Genomic DNA, 20,918 nt, shown 5'->3' on the forward strand with positions numbered 1-20,918 from the left:
ACCCTTTTTGTGATTTAGGTGTTGCTTTATTTTTATTTTCTTTTCTTTTCACTTTTGTTTTACGTTTTATTTATTTTTTACTTTTAAGGTTGGTCCATTAGCACATGGCAAAACTGCCACACTCCAATGCATTGACACACTCGCGATATACATAATAATGTCCTTTTTTATGTTAGACATTATTATGTTTTTTATGTTTTTGCTTCTCATTTTGAAGTTTAGTTAGTGGTTTTCAAAGTTAATTATCTCTCAACTCTAAATAAACTTAAACTAGACCTCTGATTGCAACTTTTAGTATAAAAGTTCCATTAACAGATTTTAGAACACTAGTCAAATGCAGTAGGCATTTAGGAGTTTAGCACAACGCTCTATGAGAAACAAAAGGACATGATTATGAGTGTTCTCTAAGATTCATGGAGTCCATGACCTCGTGCATGCTGGACAGAGAAAACTTTTAAAAGCCTTCTTTAATCACATTCTATAGGAATTAGATATTTTAGTACGACTTAAGTAATTACATCATTAATGGCACACTGTTTTGAGACTATAAATCAATTAACACGTTTCAAGAAATGAATTTATGCTTTAGTCGGTAGTTGATACTGTATAGACAACCTAGAACTGTACTGTATCTTTCTACAACATAAAGTACGTCAAATTAACAACCTGAGTTAAGTACAAAACCCAACAAATTGCTGACATTTTTAAAATTTTAAAAACTGATCTATTTCTCCGTCGGAAGTTTCACACAAATTATAAATCTCGTGGTTGATTGCTTACAGTGCTAATTTTGCAATGAGACTGTCCCTCAGATACTTGTATTGCAAATTCAAGTGTGAAGAAACAACAAATATACATACGAACTCACTGAATGAACCCTAAACGTTGCAAGTTTCAGGTTTTTACTCACGGTAACAAGTATGACTGACAAGAAAGAAAAAAAAAAGCAAAGACTATTCTATACAAATAATCTCGAAAGAAAGAAAGGCCAATGAAAATCTGAATGAACAAGAGAAACTAAACTAACCCCACTTTGGTTTATAGATCTTTCCATATTTTGTAGTCGCTAGTGGAGCTGTTGTTCTGCATATCACTGTCTTGGCAACCAATGAAGAAAGTAGAACGCACAGGATCGACATTTACTAGAGCATGGGCCGTGCCACTAGGACTAACCGCTACGGCTACTTCATCCTCTCCAATTAACACTTCGGCGTAACCTTTTTCGACCTTGTGGTTCTCTAGCTGCACACATTCATATAGATTTATCCATAAACAGAGTCAGATTGATGAGTTTAGTTCATTTAGACACGAGAGCAGTAGAGAAATGGAAACCCAACGTACACTCATCACCGGCAAAGGATTAAGATAAGTAAAGATAATTCCATTTGTCACATCACTAAGTAACTCGTTTCTTCAATCTTAGGGTTGGGTGATAACTAGTCCAATGATCAGCAAGCAATTATAAGTCCAATAGTCTCAAGAACATCTTTATGACAGATTCAGAAGTGATTCTCTCCTCCATTTCTCGAAATAAAAGGAATACAGTGGAGAATCAAAGAAAAAACCAGCAGAAAGAAACTGTAATTTAAGGTTTGTTAACCCAAACCCCAAACCAACCAAATACTAGCCTCCTCATGCATCTGTCAATCCTATATACATTCCCAAACCTCAAACCAACCAAATACTAGCCTGCTCCTGCATCTGTCAACCCTATACTTATACACATTAAGCCAAACTGACATAACACACGTTTACTTAAGTTGACATGGCGGAAAACTCTGAACACTCCCTTTATCAGCTTTTACCAGTCAATGAAGCATTGGATAGTGGATACTGAGATAAACTAGAACAGAAGTTTAATTATATTCCTTCAACATACTAGAAACTATTCAGTTATGTTCCATTATAGAGATGGACGATGAGACTTACCCTGAATCTTGTCTTGGCTCCCCAAATGACAAACGTCTCATTACAGGTATGGTGTCGGTGGTTTCCCCTCAATCCACCAGGCCGGATTTCACCAACATGAATTGAAACACACGAGGAGGCTCCACCTGCGGACAAGAACAAAAAAGATGAAACATAGAAATGTGAATCTCCAGTACCGAGGAAAGAGAAACTTTGGATTACAAAATAATCTCATTTCACTCCTAAGACTATCAATCACAGAATGAGCAAAGCCATAGATACTTTTCTCTTCATCAACCTACATGCTTCTAAACTATTTCATCCATGCTTAATCCTTCAATACATTAACCAATTGAGAAATGTCTTGAGATTTTACTCAGTTTCAGATAAACTCAAGAACAACATTTGAAATAATAAAACGGATTCGGAATTTGGTCAGACGAACCTTTGAGCTGAGAATCACGAGCAAGGATAACGGGATCAAGCAACCATCCACGGTCGTCTTTCCGAACAGGAGAGAGCGACGCCAAACCGAACCGGACCAGATTAACCTTATCGTCATCGTCGAAGGTTTTCAAATCGGGATGACTCTTCAGCGTCGATTTCGGATGTGAAGAGGACGACGAAGAGACGTGAGAGGAAGAGTGCTGTAACCTGAGGGTGATCCATGTGAGGAAGAGGAAGAAAGAGAGAAGCAGAGGAATCGCTTGAGGCTTCTTCAGTAGATTGATTAAAGGTGACAACAATCTATGGTTCTCGATCACTCCTCTTCTAGGGTTCGCCATGTTCTTAAGCTTTTCCTTTGTTTTAGTCAGTGACTGTAATTTCAGATTTATTTGATTTTAATTATGATTTACTTAACTTTATTAATTCAGAGGAAATAAAAATTGACTAGATGATTGGCGGGTTGAGCCAGGCCCTTGCAGTAGTGCAACGCATGGGCGACTCGTTAAAGCCCAGATAGCAAGCTATCCTAATGGGCCTTCTCCCTTAAAAAATAGAGTTAATATCGTGTGAGCCGATGGCCCACATATCAGATATTAAACTGATAAGAACAGATACTACACTTGATCTTAGCCAAAAGGCCGAGAAAGGTATGAGTTGAAAGTTAGGCTAAGTTTTGTTTTTATACTACAAGGCATATGACCAACGCTCTCTATCTCTCCGATGTGGGACTTTTATGAAAATACACTTTGGCTTCATTTTTTTTCTTTGCCGCACACTTTGGTCTTCTTCATACATCTTTTATTTTTTCCGTCAAACACAATCCTACAAGTTTTCTTTCTACACATCTTTGTTCAATATTCCACTTATTTGCCATTGATCACAGAACTATCTAAGCCCAGATCAAGAAAGATGTTAACTTATAAAAAAAATCATCAAAGCAATATTGGAGGAGCCCTCTTGCTCAGGGAATTAATGCTGCTTCCATTGAGCTCACTAAAAGCTAGAAGGATGCTTGAATTAGGCACTTTCCTAGAGCACAATTTGAGCTGCTACTATGTTTGCTTTTGAATCCTTGTGGGAAATTTGTGTAGTCAAAGCAGTTCCAAGATTTATGTTTTGTTCTTTCTCCCCTCCTCCAATGTTGTGTTTCCAACGATTTGTGCTTAGATTCTGTTTGTATATTTATATCCTTTCCTTGGTCTTATAACATTATAGATAGATTCACATTCCAAGTAAACACTTTTTGTCTACCGTAGAGCTGTCAGAAGAAAAACGTTAATGTTTTGATGGTTCCTTGAGGAGCAAAAACAACAAAGAAACAAAAGCAAATTTCAAGGAAAAAGATAGCTAATAGCTAAATACAATTGGCTAGGAGCATATTCATCTGATCAAATACGTACGGCTACATGTAACTTCGACAAGCCTTGGTATGTTTCAGTAGATGGTAACAAAGGGCTTTCCCAAAAGAGCTCGATGTTTGGCTTCCAATCACTCACATAGACCACACTTCCCTAAGTAGCTCATATCTTGCATTTGTAACTACTGCACCTATCTGCTCAACTTGCTGCTTCACATTCCTGTTCTCTGTGAAAGGTGACAACGATACGTTTTCAATGATGGACTTGATTTTGTTAACTCGGTGTAAAAGCTCTTCTAGGACAGCACCAGGGACATCATCAGGACAGAACTCATCAGGTGTAAAGTTGCGGAGTATTCTGTTTATCAAGGGGAAACTTATCTATGGGTATACCTATGCATCAGTCTAGAAAGATGTTATGTGATCACGAAAGCTTAATCAATTACTTAAAGAGTGATAGATTAGCATTGAGATGCATTGGATGCAACTTGGGATACCCGTTGACTAGAGCATATTATTTAAGTGGCTAAAGAGCTCAGGATGATTGAGAAATCTGCAAATTGGCTTTGAGATGCAACAGATGAGTGAAACTTCAAGCCAGGAATGCCATTGTAACTTTAGTTACATAACCTGCAGATTTACTTATCCTTTTTTTTTCTCGTATAATCTGGTTTTTAAATAAAAGATTGGCGGGTTGAGCCAGGCCCGTGCAGTGGTGCAACGCATGGGCGACTCCCGAAAGCTCAGATAGCAAGCTACCCTGATGAGCCTTCTTCCTTAAAAAATAGAGTTAATATCGTGCAGGTCGATGACCCACATATCAGATATTAAACTGATAAGAACAGATACTACACTTGATCTTAGCCAAAAGGCCGAGAAAGGTATGATTTGAATGATAGGCTCAGCTTATTATTTATACTACAAAGCTTATGACCAACGCTCTCTAACTTCTCCATGTGGGATTCCAACTCATCACCTTTTGAGATTTTTGAGCAGACCGCCTTAAAGACAATAAATACGCCGTCGAGTCACCATCGTCTGGGTTTGAACCTTTTTTTTAAGGATTGGTTAGTACAGCGTTTAAGAAGATCTCGCATTCTCTGTCTGCTTCCCTGCCTCTGTTATGTTCTTTAACATTGTTTACAGAACTATGTAAACACAGAGAAGAACCGGAAAAGTGTTCTAATGCAAAATTTGGGGAGTTTAAAAGTCATATGTTTGTTAACGTCAAGAGCTTAATCAACAAGGTTTAGGCTGCAAATTACATAGAAGATGAAAAGTGGAAATTTTAGAAATTTCTTCAAAAAACATAGAGAATGGACGGAAGATGTTTCAGGAAATCAATGCTAGTATAAACCTTTCGATCTGCAATGCAATAGTTTTTCGACTCAGAATCAACTACATGGCTTTACAGACAAGTCTCGAGTATTGTTTGCTGGTGACCGGCTTTTGTATGTTCCAAGGTCTGATCCCTTGTCTTCTAGCTTGTGATTTGAAAAGCTGAAACCTGAGATTTGTCTTCAACGAGCGTTTAAGTCTGCACAACCCTCATGTATTGATTCCAGGCATAAAGGAGACACAGCTTGTCAAAATTTTGCTGATCACTCTCCATTGCCAGCGGTCTTTCTTGTTGCTCACGAGGTCTGAGCTAAAACCTGTGTCAAGCCAAAAGAGTTTTCACACTTTTCATTAACTGGACCACCAACACAAGAGCGTAAAGATAAAAACCGTTGATTGTTTTTGTCTAAACTTCACATACTTGAATGAGTCTAGGAACAGTCCGAGGGCGAGTCCGGTCTTCCAATAATTAAACATGGTGATTGTGCTCCGCATCTTGTTGATTAATGGAATAGAAGCTCTGTACATTAAAGCTCCAATGCCTTCAACTACAAGCACAGCCAATCCAGCAGATAGAACATCCCAGTCTCCTGTTTGTCCTATAAATGTAGAGAAAGCAGTTGCAGAGTAGAATCCCACCAAGAGAAAGAAGAGTTTCTTGGGCAGATCTTTCTTTATCTCCTGAATTTTCACCAGAAGCTTAGTTCTGAGAACTTGTATGGCCTTGATTAGCCGTAGACCTCTGGAGCTACTATTACTTGAAGAACCGGATGCTGGATCGAATCTGTCCCCACCAACCGAGCTTTTGATGGTTGTCCATGACATCCTCCTGGAAATTGCAAAAGACACCTCCTAAAACTTGGATACTGGAAACATGAGTTCAACATAATCTTCTTTTAAGACACAGTACATATCACAAGAATTGACAAGCCTAAGCATACTTGGAGTTCTAAGGACTTCACTACTCCATCCAAGTCCAATAACGCACAAAAAACCATTGGTTTAGGTATCTTGTTACTCTATAACCATTGCTTTTACAGGTTGGTTATGGTCTCTGCCTTCATAAACAATATACAGAGAATTGCAAGAAATATTTCTAATCACACTCATTGTATTTTCAGCCACACAACTATGCTAACTTCTAAGCTACAAATTGATGCTTGGGAAGTTAGAAACTTGCCTTTGATGTCTGACCAACAGAGGCTGTGCAGGATGAAGGCAATGACAGAAAGAGCAAAACTCCCAGCAAATGGCAAGAGACAAAGGTGCTTTGTCTCTAAAACTCCTCTTTAATAATAACTTACTTCCACAGTTAGGTAATGTGACGCTGATGGCGAATCCCATGAAACAGGTAACAGAAATGTTGGTCTTCTGACCCAATATATGTAGTAGCTACTACCTAGACCACAAAGTTTCAGCATATATCAATTTCACAATCAATCCATTACATAAAAAACTTTCTCTTGAGAAAACCAATGTGATTAGCTTCAACTACAAGCTGATAAACAAAGAGAGTAAGGTCAAAACTAATAGACGGAGAAACAAGAAACAAAAAACTGGATTCAAGAACCACACAGATCACTCAGCATTTGGAAAGGTGTTTTATAATTCAATCAGACATTTTCACAAATACCTTGTAGACAATTCAAGAAAAACCTAATTTCCCCCAAATTTCCAAGTTCCGTCACGCCCATTACTCTAAATCAAGCCCAAAAAATCAATCCTTTCGAACTGATACTGATATAAGAACAAGAATCAAACCAATTTTAAGAAAAAAAAAAAGCAGTAGTTGACAAAAATAAAAAGGAACCAGCTGTTGGGTGAAGGAGAAAGTATATAAGAAGAGGAAGAACTCAAAGAAGAAGAAGCACATAGGACCTGAAACGGCGTCGTATTAGAACTTGACTCTGCTGCTCTATTTAGAATTTCAAACAAATAAAAATGGTACAGCTTGAGAGGGGATGCCAAACACAAAATTGCAAAGCCTGTAATACCATTTCTATTTATGTGGTGCTGAGCTGAGCTGGGAGACTAAAGGTTTACTTCAAATCTAAATCGAAATGAAGATGCTTGCGTATCTGGGTAGGAGGAAATGGATGAGACTTTCAACACCAACCTGGAGATTCGTAAGAGGAGTAAGCGGTGTAGCTGAAACGGTAGCTAAAGAGAGAGTTGACGCCGTCGTGATCGGTGCTGGAGTCGTGGGTCTTGCGGTTGCGCGTGAGCTCAGTCTCCGCGGCAGAGAAGTGCTGATCCTCGACGCCGCCTCATCGTTTGGCACCGTCACGAGTTCCCGGAACAGCGAGGTCGTCCACGCCGGAATCTATTATCCACCAAACTCTCTAAAGGTATAACCTTTCTCTTTTAAGAATCGAATCAATCCTTATTAGTTTTGGTATGTTACATAAGTGAACTTTGTTGGATTTTTCTATCAGGCCAAGTTTTGTGTAAGAGGGAGAGAACTGTTGTATAGGTACTGCTCAGAATATGAAATCCCTCATAAGAAGATTGGTAAGCTTATCGTTGCTACGGGATCCTCTGAGATACCAAAGTTGGATCTATTGATGCATCTTGGAACTCTGAATGGAGTCTCGGGTCTAAGGATGTTGGAAGGTTTTGATGCAATGAGAATGGAACCACAGCTTCGTTGTGTTAAAGCATTGCTATCTCCTGAGTCTGGGATTCTGGATACACATTCCTTCATGTTATCTCTAGTGGTACGGAAATAAACTTCTCTCAGCTCTTTATAGGATCTTCGTTGTTGTGTCTTTATTAGGAAAGGAGTTTTGATTTCATGGTTTACAGGGATAACTACAACCTGAGACTCTAACTACAGGGAGAAGCAGAGAACAATCACGCAACTTTTTCCTACAACACGGTGGTTTTGAACGGTCGTGTTGAAGAGAAGAAGATGCATTTGTTTGTTTCTGAAACCGGAATGTGTGAGGGAGAAGCACAGCTTGAGCTGATCCCTAATCTCGTTGTTAATTCTGCGGGATTAGGTGCTCAAGCTTTGGCAAAGAGATTCCAGGGCTTGGATCATCGATTTGTTCCTTCGTCTCACTATGCTCGTGGATGCTACTTTACACTATCAGGCACAAAGTCTCCGCCTTTCAATAAACTTGTATATCCTATACCTGAGGAAGGAGGTCTCGGTGTCCATGTCACTCTAGATTTGAACGGACTTGTCAAGTTTGGACCTGATGTAGAATGGATTGAATGCACAGACGATCAATCAAGCTTCCTCAACAAGTAAATACTTGCATCTATTTCTGAAATTTTCCTTACTTACTAGCTTGTCCATGTTGAATTTACTCAAGATCTTCATGTTGTTTAAATTCAGATTTGATTATCGTGTAAAGACACACCGAGCGGAGAAATTCTACCCTGAGATCAGAAAGTATTATCCGGATCTCAAAGATGGATCATTGGAACCTGGTTATTCAGGCATCCGTCCTAAGCTTTCTGGACCTAAACAGCCTCCCACAGATTTTGTTATACAGGTAATATTTTGTTAAGAAGCATCAGACACATAACACAAACATTAGTTTCTATGGCTTCTTCAGGTTTGTTATCTTAAGTTTCTTCTTTGTTCTCAACGCAGGGAGAGGAGACTCATGGAGTTCCTGGTCTTGTTAATCTCTTTGGCATCGAATCACCTGGTTTAACTTCAAGCTTGGCTATTGCAGAACATATAGCAAACAAGTTCTCGAGATGAATTTGAGATAAATGTCTCCACATGTGAACAAAGCCACAAGGCCACAAGAAGAAGCCTTGTTTATACAGTTTTTCCGTAGGAAGATGATCCATTTACAGACTTTGTCTATAACTCTTCACGTTTTGTATTCAAATGTTGTAAACTCAAGTTTTCTTCTATTCAATCTCCGATTTTGAACCAGACTCATGAAAATGATCGCTGCTGCTACTAAAATAACTCGAGACAATGTTTCAAAGAAAGTTAACAGAATTGCTCCAAGTCAAGAAAGTCTACGGAATGTACAAAGAAACAAAGCTGTTTTCCTCTCTTTTTTTTTTATAAGGGAACCGACACAAGACAAAAAGAAAAGAGTTTTGAGATCAGAAAGGAGCTGAGCTTGTTCGTCGGAGCTGCCGCTTGGGATCAGGCGGTGGTGCACTTGGCAGGATCCTCTCCACCTCCTGCACAGAAATCTAAGGATAAGCTATGGCCACAGATAGACACAGACAAAATCTGCGAACATGAAGTTCAAGGCGAAAACAAACCGGCAAATGCAACTTTGTTCCTAGAAAAAGAAGACTGACTCTGTCTCTTATATAATATGTTCTTCCTAATGAGCCAAACAACTCTTACAAGAAGCAATGGAACAACAAAGACTTAACCTTTTAGAGATTGGGTCTAAGCCTATTCATCTTTACAACTGTCCGCGGTTACATTTCTATCCTCTATTGTCTACTATGCGTGTACAATATTCTATACTTAATTACATCTTCTGTCATCTATCATTGCCTCTAATATCCAGAACTAATTAATGATCACAAACTTGATCAATAAAACGGAGATAACCCTCCAATGCATTACCTTTTGCTTCCTGAGTCTTTCGTTTTCTTCTTCTAACCGTGAAACTTTGATCTCTAGCTCATGAGTGTAAGCCTGTTCATCAATATCCAACGTTGGAACACAAAGAGCAAAAGAAAATGAGCATGACTTGACAAGACTAATAACAACAACAACAACAACTTGGGAATTACAGAAGTTGTTCCTCACCTGCTTCCTAGCTCGGGAACGAGCAGCAGACTCTCTATTCTTTATCATTCTCTTCTGCCTCCTCTCTACAGTCTTCTCTACAACTTCTCCTGAAGCTACCCTCTTCCTTCCTGGAGTTTGTGTATCTGACAAACCACCCATCAAAGAAGACTGCGACACCATTGCTTGCATATCTGAAACCGGATAAGGCATAAATGTTTGAGGCTGTGGCATTGATGGGAGCTGATGATATTGAACCCATGGGCCAACTTGAGTAATGTTTTGCCCTAAACCAGCACCTGAACCAGCACTACCACCACCGCCAACAGGAACACCAGGACCATCATGGTTCGAACCAGGGATCGTCTCAGTCACAACTCCAGCTTTCAACAACAAGTCTTCAAGCGTCATTTCACCAAGCGTAGGCTGCTTATCTCTCCTCTCATGACCATTACCTCCATTCTTGTTCTGCTGAATGTCTTTCCAGACCTCATCAACAGTCTTTTTGCTAAGATCCCGTGGTAAAGTCAAACTCCCCTGCCGAGAAAGACCCTCTTGAGCTGTTGCCGCTCCATTCAAAGCCATGGAAGATGGCTGATTAGCTTCAACAGAACAGACACTCTTAAGCAACTCATCCAGATTCATACTTCCCAATGCTTTACCAGAACTCCCCAAGTGGTTTTGAACTTCATCAAGTGTTAAGCTGTAGAGAGAGCCTTGCCTATTCAAGGACTGAGATTTAGCTTCTTCAACAATACCCCTTTGAGAATCCATAAGTTATGTAGTAGAAAAAGAAAAAGAAAAACAAGACAGATTGAGATAAAAAAAAACACAATTCTGAGCCCACAAAATCAGAAACCCTAATCTCAACAACCCAGAAATGTTGTAGACCACGAAGAATTCATCAAATCGGAGGCGAAAGTAACCTTTTTCTAAGGTCGAGTGGCCAAACATGCAGCAGAGAGACGAAAACAAGAAAACCCAGATATCAAATCGGAAAGAAATGGCCGAGAAGAAGACGAATTCACAGCGTTGTAGCAATCTGAAAGAGTCTTGGGAATTGCATGCAGCATCGAAGGCAATCAAATGCAGATACTAGACATGGAAATCTCTCAACACAAGGAGAATCAAAACGCTTTTGCGAGATAAGAGTTTTTTTTCGAAGACGGAGAAATCAAAAACTTCAGCAAAAAAAAAGAAAAAAGCATCAAACTTTGAGAAAAAGTGGAGCTTTATAAATAAAGACCAGATCTAGAACAAGGCAAAGTTTGGGTGTTTATGTCTTGAAAGAGAAACGAAACTATGATATAAGTGCAGAGAGAGAGATTTACATATTGCAAAACCTAAACTCTGTGTCTGTGTGTGTCTCTCTCTCTCTTAATTTCTCGTTTAGTTTCGCGCAGGAGATGTAAGAAAAAGAAGAAGAGAGAGAAAACCTTTTGATTGAGAAAGTGACACTCAGATACTGTGGCCAATGCCCATCCTCTCCCCCAAAAATGGTCTCTAGAAACTTTCGATCAAAATACGAATGAGAGAGATTTGTTTGTTTAATAATTGTGATTAGTGATTACTTTAATGAAGGTAGATATCGAGTTTATTCCATGGGAATAAACACTTACATGTGCTCCAAGACCCTTCTTCGATCAAATTAGCTTTCTATGTGCATATCGATACGTTGGTTGCAAGGTTTGGTTAAAATAAATGTATGACCAAAATGTCCAATCTTGGGAGTAGATTGGGTTATCCAACTTTTTTGTAATGGAAACAAATAACAATACATGTTTACGTTCTCGGGATTCTCTGATTAATAACGCTCTGAATACGAATCCTCATCACTATAGCTTTTGATTTAAACGGTAATAGAGGTTATTGTGCATTAAACCATAATTCTGCAAACTCGAAACCTCTATTTATACTTTTTCTTTTCCAATCTCAGTTTGGGTTTCTAAGAAACTTGACATAACAATTGAGAGATTATGACATGAGATAAAAAAAAAAAAACACAGAACTCTACTACTTACTTCCCACTTCCACTTCAGCCTCTCCTTCTCTTCTCATCATAACTAAATCTTTGGAACTGCAGTTCTCCAAAAAAAAAACTCAAAAGTGATGATCACCAACAAACTTTATGCATCCACGCCTCTAATATATCAAGGAAATATAATGAATCACCTTGTCATGTCGCTTTCTGTTTAACCCTGAAGCTTGTGGATAAGAACCTGAAGATACACATACTTTCTAGACCAAAACCAACTTTTAACACTCCAAAGAGGTGATAGGACAATTAAGCAGGAACATATACAGGCAAGAGACTCGTGCTGAGGGATATACTTTTAACACTTTTGATTACTTACCACTCTTCAACTGGAAGAACATTGTGGATAGCCATAGAAGATACTCTTTAAAGACTTTTGAACTTACCCATTAACCGAAGCGGGTTGCAAAGATTCAAAGACTTAACAGCAGGAAACCAACAAGTTCACCTGTTGTCGAGAAACACTATTCGAAAGCTTCCACTTTTCAAGTATTGTGTAATTGCCCACCACACAGATCATTCCTCAGCTGTGACTTTCAGAAGCTTGCACCACTTCCTGCCAAGTTTGACTGTTTCAAGTAGTCTACAACTTGGTAATTCAGTGGCCAACAAAGTTTGGAAACAAAGTTTGGAAACAAAGTGCTAACTTGAAAAGGTCACTGTAAAAACTTTGAAAGTTGACATTGAAAAGCAAAAAACTCCAATGAAAGCTCTTGCTGGTTTTTAAAATTCCCACAAGTTTTGAGTCATTTTAGAAACCATATAAATTGAGATTAGACTATGTTTTGATAGAAAAATTGTTAGTTATATAAGCTGGCTGTTCAACCGGCAGTCACACTACCTGCAGAAGAAATAAAGGATTGAACAAACATAAAAAATCAGGATGATACATAAAGCAAATCAAGATCACTTAAAACATATTACAAAATATGCAATACATACTACAGGCAGAAAAGAAAACCATAAAATCATGAAACAGAGAGATGGAAAAAACACTATTTTGGAAACACTAGAATTCGATAAGCAAGAACCGTGCGTAAGTTGCGTTTTTTTAGTTTTACAAATGAAAGTTCTAGGGGGATGTTCAGAAAACTGAAAAATAGAGACATAAACACTGAAAATACTAGTACAATGTTTTTTTTTAAGGAATATCATAAAGAGAGTTGGGTTAAAAAACAAGTAGACGAAAACTAAAAACTCCTTAAAAGGTTTTATGAGTCTGGCCTTAAGAGCGATCAAAGTAAAGAGTAACGTTTCATAAAGACTTCATTTGCATCAGCTCCTTATAAACTTCAGAAGAATCACCAGGCCAATTTTAAAACACTGATTTCTGATATCTGCACAATGAGTTTAAGTAAATAAGAGAAGCAAGAAGCTGTAACAACTACTGAAAAATCCCCAAAAACTCCGATGAAACCAAAACCATGTGGGGTCAGGACACAACAAGTTCTTGTCTTTAGACATTAGTACGTCAGTTGCAGATCACTTATCTATACTGAAGAAAGACAATAAAAACAAACAAAGAGGGGAAAATTCATTGCTCTACCTGAGTGAATACATGATACATCATACATCTAGTGGCCCATGTAAGGACCACCGTATGGCCCGACACTATGTTGCCCTCTGCCTGTACCGCCTTGACCAGGTTGCGGAGTCTGATAGCCACCTTGCAAACCAGTTGGTGTACCGTACCCAGGAATTGTCCCTGGTGCCATAGCTTGAGTAGCATAACCAGTTGGCATTCCAGCTCCATTTACTGGGTTTACGCCTGTAGCTGCCCCCAAGGACCCCAAAAAGGCCTGTCCAATAGCCGGATTATAAGCCTGTGATGCCAGCAAAGCTGTCAAGTTTGCTGTCAAGGCCTGTCCAATGGCCGGGTTTAGCATCTGCGCTGCTGGACCACCCATTGCAGCTTGGTTACTAGCCATAAGATGTCCATGACCTCCAGGTGTACCGTAACCATTGTTATCATTTCTTTGGTACCGAGGATTGTTGTGGCTGTGTGGGTTATGGTGATGCTGCTGCTGCTGCTTTCCCAGTTTGGGACCATCGATTGCTTTCTGGCAATGCAAGACGCTGCCTTCAAAAGTCTTGTGTGGCTCCTCCAAAGCCCTCTTGGCGCTTTCAGCAGACTTGTAAACAAAGAGGCAGAAACCTTTAGGTCTCCCAGTAAACTTATCAAGACCCAACGGACCTTCTTCAATCTCTCCAAACTTCGAGAAAAACGCAAGCAGTTTATGTGGATCAAGCTCCGCTCCAACATTACTAACATAAATCTTCTTCTGCGTGTGCTCGGAGTTCGAATGCTGAGCAGGTGCTGAGACAGCTGCAGCAGCAGCTAAAGGAGCTCCACCAAAGACAGGTCCTTTAGAAGCCAACTGACAAGCCGTCATACGACTACCAATCTTCTTCTGAGGCTGTTTAAGTGCGTTGCGAGCACCTGAACGAGACTTGTAGAGGATAAAGCCATAACCTTTAGATTTGCCAGAGACCTTATCGAAAACAGCCTTGCAGTCTTCAATCTCACCGTACTGCTTAAAAGCTTCGATAAGCGTCTCAGTTTTGGTATCCCAACCAAGACCGTGAACGAAGATCTTCCGATGAACAGGATCCTCATCAGCTACTTCCCTGATTCGATTCGCTACACCAACATGCTTATCCGCCGCTTCTTTAAGAAGACTCAAAAGCTGTTCTTTCGAAAATGGTTCCAACAGATCTTGAATCGGCTCATCGTCGTTATCATCATTTTGATTCCCAGATCCAGACGTCGTCGCCGCCACCTCCATCTGATTATTCTTATCCCCATCGTCTTCTTCGTCGTCATCATCCTCATCATCATCATCAACTTCTTCTTCGTGCTCTTCCTCTACTTCCTCGTATTCAACTTCTTCGACCTCAGCTTGATTATCTTCTTTTTTAATTACAAGCTGCTGCTCACCCTCCTCCTCCGTCGTCTGCTTCAGCTTCTGAGACGGTTCAGCCGCATCGCTAGATTCATCTTCAAGCTTTCTCTTCTTTGTCATGCCGGACATTAGCAAGGCTTATTAAAAAGGTCCCTCCCTCACCAAAGTCTAATGGAAGTTTTAGGGTTTCGAATTATTATTTTTGTGAGATTTGGTTTCTTCTCCAAAAAGCTGATATTATTCTTATTCCACCTCCTTATCTAAAATACGCCGCTTGACGTATATATTATTAACCTCAAAGTTCTTTCTTAGCTTCAGTTAATTTACACATATACCCCTATGAAGGCCCATTTATGATTATTGGGCTTTAGATTCGAAATGACCCATTTACGAAAAAGTTAAAAAGAATAAACGTCCCGCCATGTATTTCCCGCGAGAAGTGACCGCTCCTCTTAAAGGAGTCAATCAGTCATCTATTTTCTTACATCTGTCTTCTTCTACGTTTTTTTTTTTTATATATATATCTTAGGTAAACCCTAGATCCACAATTTTGAAACCCCAGGATTCGAATTCTCATTTTATTCCTTCTCAAAATCTAATTAAGCGTCGATTAAGGTTTAAGGTAAATTCAAAATGTTCATATTTCGCTATCTCGAGATTTAATTCATCTTGATAGAGAGATTGTATATGTCTAGATTCAATGTTTCATACTTTTATCCAGCTCTGTTCTTTCCCATTCTTTAAATTGATGCAGCTACGAGATTTTGATTTGGCGAATTAGGCTTTTTTTTTTTGCGCGTGCCCATGAATTTGAATTTTGGTTTCGATTTGTTGTTACATTGAATAAACTGTTACAAACAAAAAACAAAAAAAACACTGTTGTGTAATTATTTTGGGCACCACTTTTGTGTTTTGTAGTGATTATCATTACATGCACTCTGGTTATTGTTGTTAGCAGTATCCTTTACTGACGATTTCTTTGTTTGTTCCAGTTCAGGAGCTTGATTACCGGAGGTTTAGAGCTTAATTAGTCAGTTGTTAGGTAGTGTATTCATCTGTTAGTTCCTATGGTTGAGTTAAGAAGTCGAACCCAATTGAACTCTCAATTGCATTATATCCGGGCTATTAAAGGAGGATCGATCAAAATAGTGATGAATACGGATGGAAGAAGGAAACCAAAGCTCAGGTTTAGGCAGCTGGTTGATATATACAATCTGGAAAACAGTAAAGTTGATGAGTTAGTTCCAACAGTAGTCAGGGATTTGGAGAATATTTCTGACATTACACAAGGTTTGTTTGGTGCTGAGGTGAATAAGAAAGCTGATTCTGAAGATTTTAGCATGATAACTCTGGAGAAGATTCGGAACAGGAGAGATGTTGAGACAGCGTCAAACGTTCAAGTTAAAAAAGAGTACTTGACTCAAGATGAAGGGTGTGATATTGAGGAGCCTCTTAGCAGTTGGGATACGAAATTCTCCAAGAAAAGAAAGAGAATACAGGAGCGGAAAGCAAAGTGTGTTTCTACTGCCTCTCCATCTGTGGAAAAAGTTGTTGATTTGCCTGTGTTCTTTCATGTGAAGTCTGAAGCTTGGGATGATAGCTATTCAGTTTCTGAAGCCATGGAGTTGAATCCTGCTGATCCTTTACTAGATTGTAGCAAAGAGTCAGGATCTTATACAAATACGGTGTTGGTGGAAGAGATAATGCTCGATTCGTCCAGGGACATGAGGCTGGTTCCATGTTGCATTGCAGAGGCGAATGTATCCGGAATGGTAGCCATTGAAGATCCCGTAACTATAAAGCCGGTGGAGGAAGCTTTTGAAGATGCATCAGACGAGTTTAACGATACTAGGAAAGCGCAATGCTGTCTTGCTTTTGAGGATAAGCAAATTGTTTTGTACAGTAGTGCGTCTGAAGAGGAGATGGAACTGGATGTTGCACAAGATTCAGAATCTGAGAACATTGGTTGTGTCCAAAGCCTCATTTCTTCCTACGAAAGCTCGGATTGCGAAGAAGAAGTTGAAGAGGATGAGGAGAACAATTATTTAAAGCCTAACGTAGACATGAGCGTAACTGGTTTGGAGATTGTGAAGATAGAAGCTCCAGAAATACTTGCTATTGATTACCCTGGTTCCCCCATCATTAATTTTGGTGTAGAAAATGCCGAGATTGAGTGGGAAACTGAAGACATTAGTAAGGATGATTTCCCTGAAGCAACTGTTATTCTCCAGCTGACCAACTATTGTAATTCATTGGAGAATTTGCAAGTGGTTCCTGATGAAAACACAATTGCAATAGAAGAAGAATATTTGCCAGAAAGATCACAACAATCTTTATACTCCAAGCATCAAGATGAAGCAGGAGACTACAAACTATCACCACTCTATAAGGAGCCTGACGAGGTTCAAAAAGTTGCTGAGACTGAGAGCATCCAGCAACAACAGCCACACCACCAACCAGAAAAACTACTCTCAGGGAGAAAGGTTTGTTCTCTGCATCTCAAACCATAATCTATTCTTAATGCAGTTACTCATTAAACACATTTTGGTTTTCAGGCTTTATCTCCTACCTCTCAAGCAAAACTTCGCAAGGCAATGGAGCATCCCGATTCACCTGAGAAAAGGAGTAAAAGTAAGTCAATGAAAAAAAAATTGAGGTCTTTTGTATGCTTTTTTTTTTTTTGCATTGTAACACTTCAGATTCTCATCCATGTTACAAACTATAATCCAGAATCCATAGGGAAACTCTTTTTCAGTAGCCAAAACTCGCATAGGATCCTCAAGGCTCAAGGGCTGGATAACATCGACAGAGTGGAAATCATTCCAAGCTCAAAGCAGGCCATTCAAAAAGCAAATAATACTACTCGGCAAACGAAGTATCAAAAAACCACACAGAAGTTTCCACGTCGAGTTGCTCAAGCAGCAAAAGCACAACCTTTTAGCACTGGGTGCACTTCTATACAAGGATGCTCACAGAAAGCTATTGACTTCTCGCAAGGGCAAATGCGTGATTTCCAATGTGTTGCGGCTAGGCTCACAAAAGAGTTGAAATCGATGAGAAAAGTTACAAAGAGGTGTCTTTTAGGTGAAAGCAACACCTCCAACATTTCTGACTGTAACTTAGATGAGGTACTTTTGTCTATTATAAGCAATTGACATTTGGTTTTCAATGACTAATACGGACTTATTAAACTTCAATGTTGGTTTTCTCTTTTCAGGTGAGAACATTGATTGGAAATGCAGAAAAAACTGAAGAGGGCTGCAAGAAATGGATGTCGATGATAGAGCGTGACTGTAAACGGTTTTGCAAACTCATGGTAATATATTTAACAATCTTAACAGCCACAAACACGACCAAGAGATTTTTGTCTTCTTTTAATCTCTGAAGTCTTCTCCATTCCCTTCTTTCACAGGGTATGGTCAAAGAAGAATCTCCAGCTACTGAAAACATTGTTCAGAAGAAAAAGAAGATAAGATTTGCAGATGATGCAGGGGGAGATCTTTGCCAAGTCAAGGTTTTTGAGATTGATTTGGAATATGAATCATGAACAAAGTCTGTAAAAGTAATGTAAAAACTCTCCACACCATTTGTACATTTACATTGTCTTGAGATTTGACGAGAGATAAAGACCATTTTAGTCCAAAAACAAGATGACTTTACTTAGTTTTCGCATAACAACATTTATTGCAACAGCTTTAACCAATCTTGTCAAGATTGGTCTGATGATTAACAGAAAATAACCACATGTGAAAGAGTGTACAATAACGTACCTAAAAGCTTTCGAAATTCGGAATACATATCATAAACATGGAGATGACGAATAAGGTTGTTGAAGCCAAAACAAAACATTGTAAAGAAAGTTGAAGATTGAACAAAGACGTTGAATGATGAGGAGGACATGATGAAAGATGAAGATGAAGAAGAGTACTTGGGCTATGGGGATGTTTTGTTGTTTCTTCTCCAATGGTTTGTGACTGTGTCAAAGTCTTTTGATTATGCTTGTTTTCAAGTCTCCTTTCCAATTTAAAGTTAACTAATCCTGATAAGGTCCAGTTTTATTAGGCCCATTCTCAAATCAATTGGTCCTATTGTGTATGATATCCAGACGCCAACAAAGTGACATATCTTTTTCTTTTATTTTTGTGCACAAATATTCATCTTTTTATGAAGAAATTTTTTTTTCATCTTTTTACAGTTTACTTCATTATATTAATAGAGAAAGACTAGAGTCTAGAGAAGCGAAATAAAATTTAACGGGAAACCAAAAAAAAAAAACAAAGAAGGAAGAATGGAATCTTTTAAAAATTAAAGAGAATGAAGAAGCTTGGGGGACAAGAGTGGGGGAGTTTCTTGGGAAATGGGAATGAGGAAGAAACTTTGGGCGCAATGCATTTGAGTTTTTTGACACACACACGACCGCTTCTTCAAGTTCAACATTCTCACGTGCCCCCATCTCTTCTTCATTTTTTTCTACTTTACTTTACTTCTTTCTTTTTTTTTCACTTTTTATTTTATTTTTAATCACATATTATACTAATAATATTATTTTTTATTCCTTAATAGTTAATAGGCTTAATAATTTAATAGTACTAGTATATATAGTGGTGGATTTTGTTCAATTTATAATAAAAAATATTAATAACGCGGAATCGTCATGATAGTGTCATGATTACATCGTTTTAGAAGATGACGACATCGCTGGCGTCTATTGACTTTGTTCCTCCCATTTTNTTGTTTTTTTTTTTTTTTTTTTTTTTTTTTGTCAGGATCCTCTGATCTTTATATAGATCAATGCTACATTTTTCTAATGACTGCCTGATCCGAAAGACTTTCTCCTTTTACTTTTTCTTTTTAAAGATATTTACATATTTGCAAGTCTATTACTAGTATTTTGTATGATTATTATCCAATACACTAATTAGTATAATTATTACACTACTTTAGTTTTGAATTTTTTAAAAATAAATTCTCTCTTTCTTTTTAGAATATTGTTTTACTTGTAACAATTCAACCGAAACTCATTTTAATTTGTTTTCAAAATAAAACTCCTTTTTAGATTGCAATTTTAATAAAATCTAGATTAGGAAGATCACTACAAGCAAATATCTGAAGACTGGCCGTGGTATAACTTCTGAAGTGTTAGACCTCTTTGAACGCACGTGAATCGTCTCACCATATAGAATATATAGTGCTACCTAATTATATATACGAAGACCTGATTAATATACAGTGGACTATTATCTTACTTGATGACATCAACCTGATTGATGGAAGGTCAAATAAATAAATTTATACTCAAAACTCAAATTCTAATGATATTGATGTCTTTCGCAACTCATAATTGTTAATTTGTCAATGATCGGGAACTTTCATTACTAGTGTTGTACAACTAATTCAAGACTAGCCAAACTATATATATTGTTTGCTGACTCTTATTTTTCAGAAGTTTTACAAAAACAATATCTACTTTTCATATATCAAAAAGAAATTTGGTAAAGGGAATAAATCAAATTATTTTCTAATTTCATTTTTCATATAAAAACACACAGTTCTTTAAAAATTAACTATTCCTTTTTGTGTTAACAAGTACTAATGTATTCGAAAAATAAAGAACAAAATGAGTGGAATCTTTTCTAAACTTTTGTATGGTTTTATGGTATTTTATCAAATAAGTTATTGTTTTTGTATATAACGATAGTAGTAAACATTAATGATTAATCAAACATGTTTGAATGAAGGAACAATACCGACGTCATCCAATTTTTATGTCTCCAATAATTGACCACTAAAATTAAGTGTTCAACAAAGCGGTAGGCGGTATCTGGGCGATGACCCAACGCCTAGCGTCTAGAACACTTAGTCAGGGCCTAGATAGTTTTTAAGCGGTTTAGACGTTTATAACATAAAACATTATATATATATCACCGCCTAGTGCCTAGAACGCTTAGTCGGGGCCTAGACGGTTTTTAGGCGGTTTAGGCGTTTACAACATAAAACATTATATATATAATTATATTAAAATATATGTTATAAAAATAAAAAAATTATAAACAACGGTAAGAAAAATACATTTATTTAAGTTATATTAACAACATATAAATGTTTATAATTACGTATATAGATATAAAACATAATAATTTAATTATATGTAATTTAAAAATCAAAAATAAATATTAAAATAAAATGTATGTAATTTTAAGCGGGTTA

At 37.9% G+C, this 20,918-nt stretch overlaps 6 protein-coding genes across 10 annotated transcripts; 2 read left to right on the plus strand and 4 right to left on the minus strand.

Moving 5' to 3' along the window:
- Nucleotides 789–3,002, minus strand: LOC104781575. 2 transcript variants are annotated; one of them, XM_019244826.1, is made up of 4 exons: nucleotides 2,354–3,002; nucleotides 1,930–2,054; nucleotides 1,342–1,436; nucleotides 1,153–1,242 (listed from the first exon to the last, which is right to left on the minus strand). In XM_019244826.1, exons 1-3 carry the CDS (start codon nucleotides 2,691–2,693, stop codon nucleotides 1,389–1,391), a joined length of 513 nt encoding a protein of 170 aa, XP_019100371.1. In that variant the 5' UTR covers nucleotides 2,694–3,002; the 3' UTR covers nucleotides 1,153–1,242; nucleotides 1,342–1,388. The 2 variants fall into 2 exon arrangements, with proteins under 2 accessions (XP_010504587.1, XP_019100371.1); XM_010506285.2 differs by lacking the exon at nucleotides 1,342–1,436 and having other exon boundaries at nucleotides 789–1,242.
- On the minus strand, nucleotides 4,912–7,013 carry LOC104781578 (ycf20-like protein). 2 transcript variants are annotated; one of them, XM_019244827.1, is made up of 4 exons: nucleotides 6,929–7,013; nucleotides 6,231–6,449; nucleotides 5,472–5,879; nucleotides 4,912–5,367 (listed from the first exon to the last, which is right to left on the minus strand). In XM_019244827.1, the coding sequence occupies exons 2-4, from the start codon at nucleotides 6,392–6,394 to the stop codon at nucleotides 5,361–5,363; spliced, it is 579 nt and encodes a 192-aa protein (XP_019100372.1). In that variant the 5' UTR covers nucleotides 6,395–6,449; nucleotides 6,929–7,013; the 3' UTR covers nucleotides 4,912–5,360. The 2 variants fall into 2 exon arrangements, with proteins under 2 accessions (XP_019100372.1, XP_010504591.1); XM_010506289.2 differs by lacking the exon at nucleotides 6,929–7,013 and adding an exon at nucleotides 6,684–6,906.
- Nucleotides 7,016–8,948, plus strand: LOC104781577 (L-2-hydroxyglutarate dehydrogenase, mitochondrial-like). The gene is made up of 5 exons (XM_010506288.2): nucleotides 7,016–7,398; nucleotides 7,486–7,767; nucleotides 7,887–8,302; nucleotides 8,394–8,553; nucleotides 8,655–8,948. The coding sequence occupies exons 1-5, from the start codon at nucleotides 7,111–7,113 to the stop codon at nucleotides 8,766–8,768; spliced, it is 1,260 nt and encodes a 419-aa protein (XP_010504590.1). The 5' UTR covers nucleotides 7,016–7,110; the 3' UTR covers nucleotides 8,769–8,948.
- On the minus strand, nucleotides 8,955–11,288 carry LOC104781579 (ABSCISIC ACID-INSENSITIVE 5-like protein 2). The gene is made up of 3 exons (XM_010506292.2): nucleotides 9,795–11,288; nucleotides 9,609–9,680; nucleotides 8,955–9,208 (listed from the first exon to the last, which is right to left on the minus strand). The coding sequence occupies exons 1-3, from the start codon at nucleotides 10,545–10,547 to the stop codon at nucleotides 9,128–9,130; spliced, it is 906 nt and encodes a 301-aa protein (XP_010504594.1). The 5' UTR covers nucleotides 10,548–11,288; the 3' UTR covers nucleotides 8,955–9,127.
- Nucleotides 11,661–14,972, minus strand: LOC104781580 (UBP1-associated protein 2A-like). 2 transcript variants are annotated; one of them, XR_766917.2, is made up of 3 exons: nucleotides 13,355–14,972; nucleotides 11,946–12,649; nucleotides 11,661–11,850 (listed from the first exon to the last, which is right to left on the minus strand). XR_766917.2 is itself a non-coding variant. In XM_010506294.2 (2 exons), exon 1 carries the CDS (start codon nucleotides 14,838–14,840, stop codon nucleotides 13,383–13,385), a length of 1,458 nt encoding a protein of 485 aa, XP_010504596.1. In that variant the 5' UTR covers nucleotides 14,841–14,972; the 3' UTR covers nucleotides 12,700–13,145; nucleotides 13,355–13,382. The 2 variants fall into 2 exon arrangements, 1 of the variants encoding a protein (XP_010504596.1); XM_010506294.2 differs by lacking the exons at nucleotides 11,661–11,850; nucleotides 11,946–12,649 and adding an exon at nucleotides 12,700–13,145.
- Nucleotides 15,191–18,684, plus strand: LOC104781581. Of its 2 annotated transcripts, none has more exons than XM_010506295.2 (6): nucleotides 15,191–15,333; nucleotides 15,704–17,194; nucleotides 17,267–17,342; nucleotides 17,442–17,839; nucleotides 17,929–18,027; nucleotides 18,124–18,684. In XM_010506295.2, the coding sequence occupies exons 2-6, from the start codon at nucleotides 15,779–15,781 to the stop codon at nucleotides 18,256–18,258; spliced, it is 2,124 nt and encodes a 707-aa protein (XP_010504597.1). In that variant the 5' UTR covers nucleotides 15,191–15,333; nucleotides 15,704–15,778; the 3' UTR covers nucleotides 18,259–18,684. The 2 variants fall into 2 exon arrangements, with proteins under 2 accessions (XP_010504597.1, XP_010504598.1); XM_010506296.2 differs by having other exon boundaries at nucleotides 15,709–17,194.

The sequence above is a fragment of the Camelina sativa genome, chromosome 4, assembly GCF_000633955.1.
Source record: "Camelina sativa cultivar DH55 chromosome 4, Cs, whole genome shotgun sequence".
NCBI lineage: Eukaryota > Viridiplantae > Streptophyta > Magnoliopsida > Brassicales > Brassicaceae > Camelina > Camelina sativa.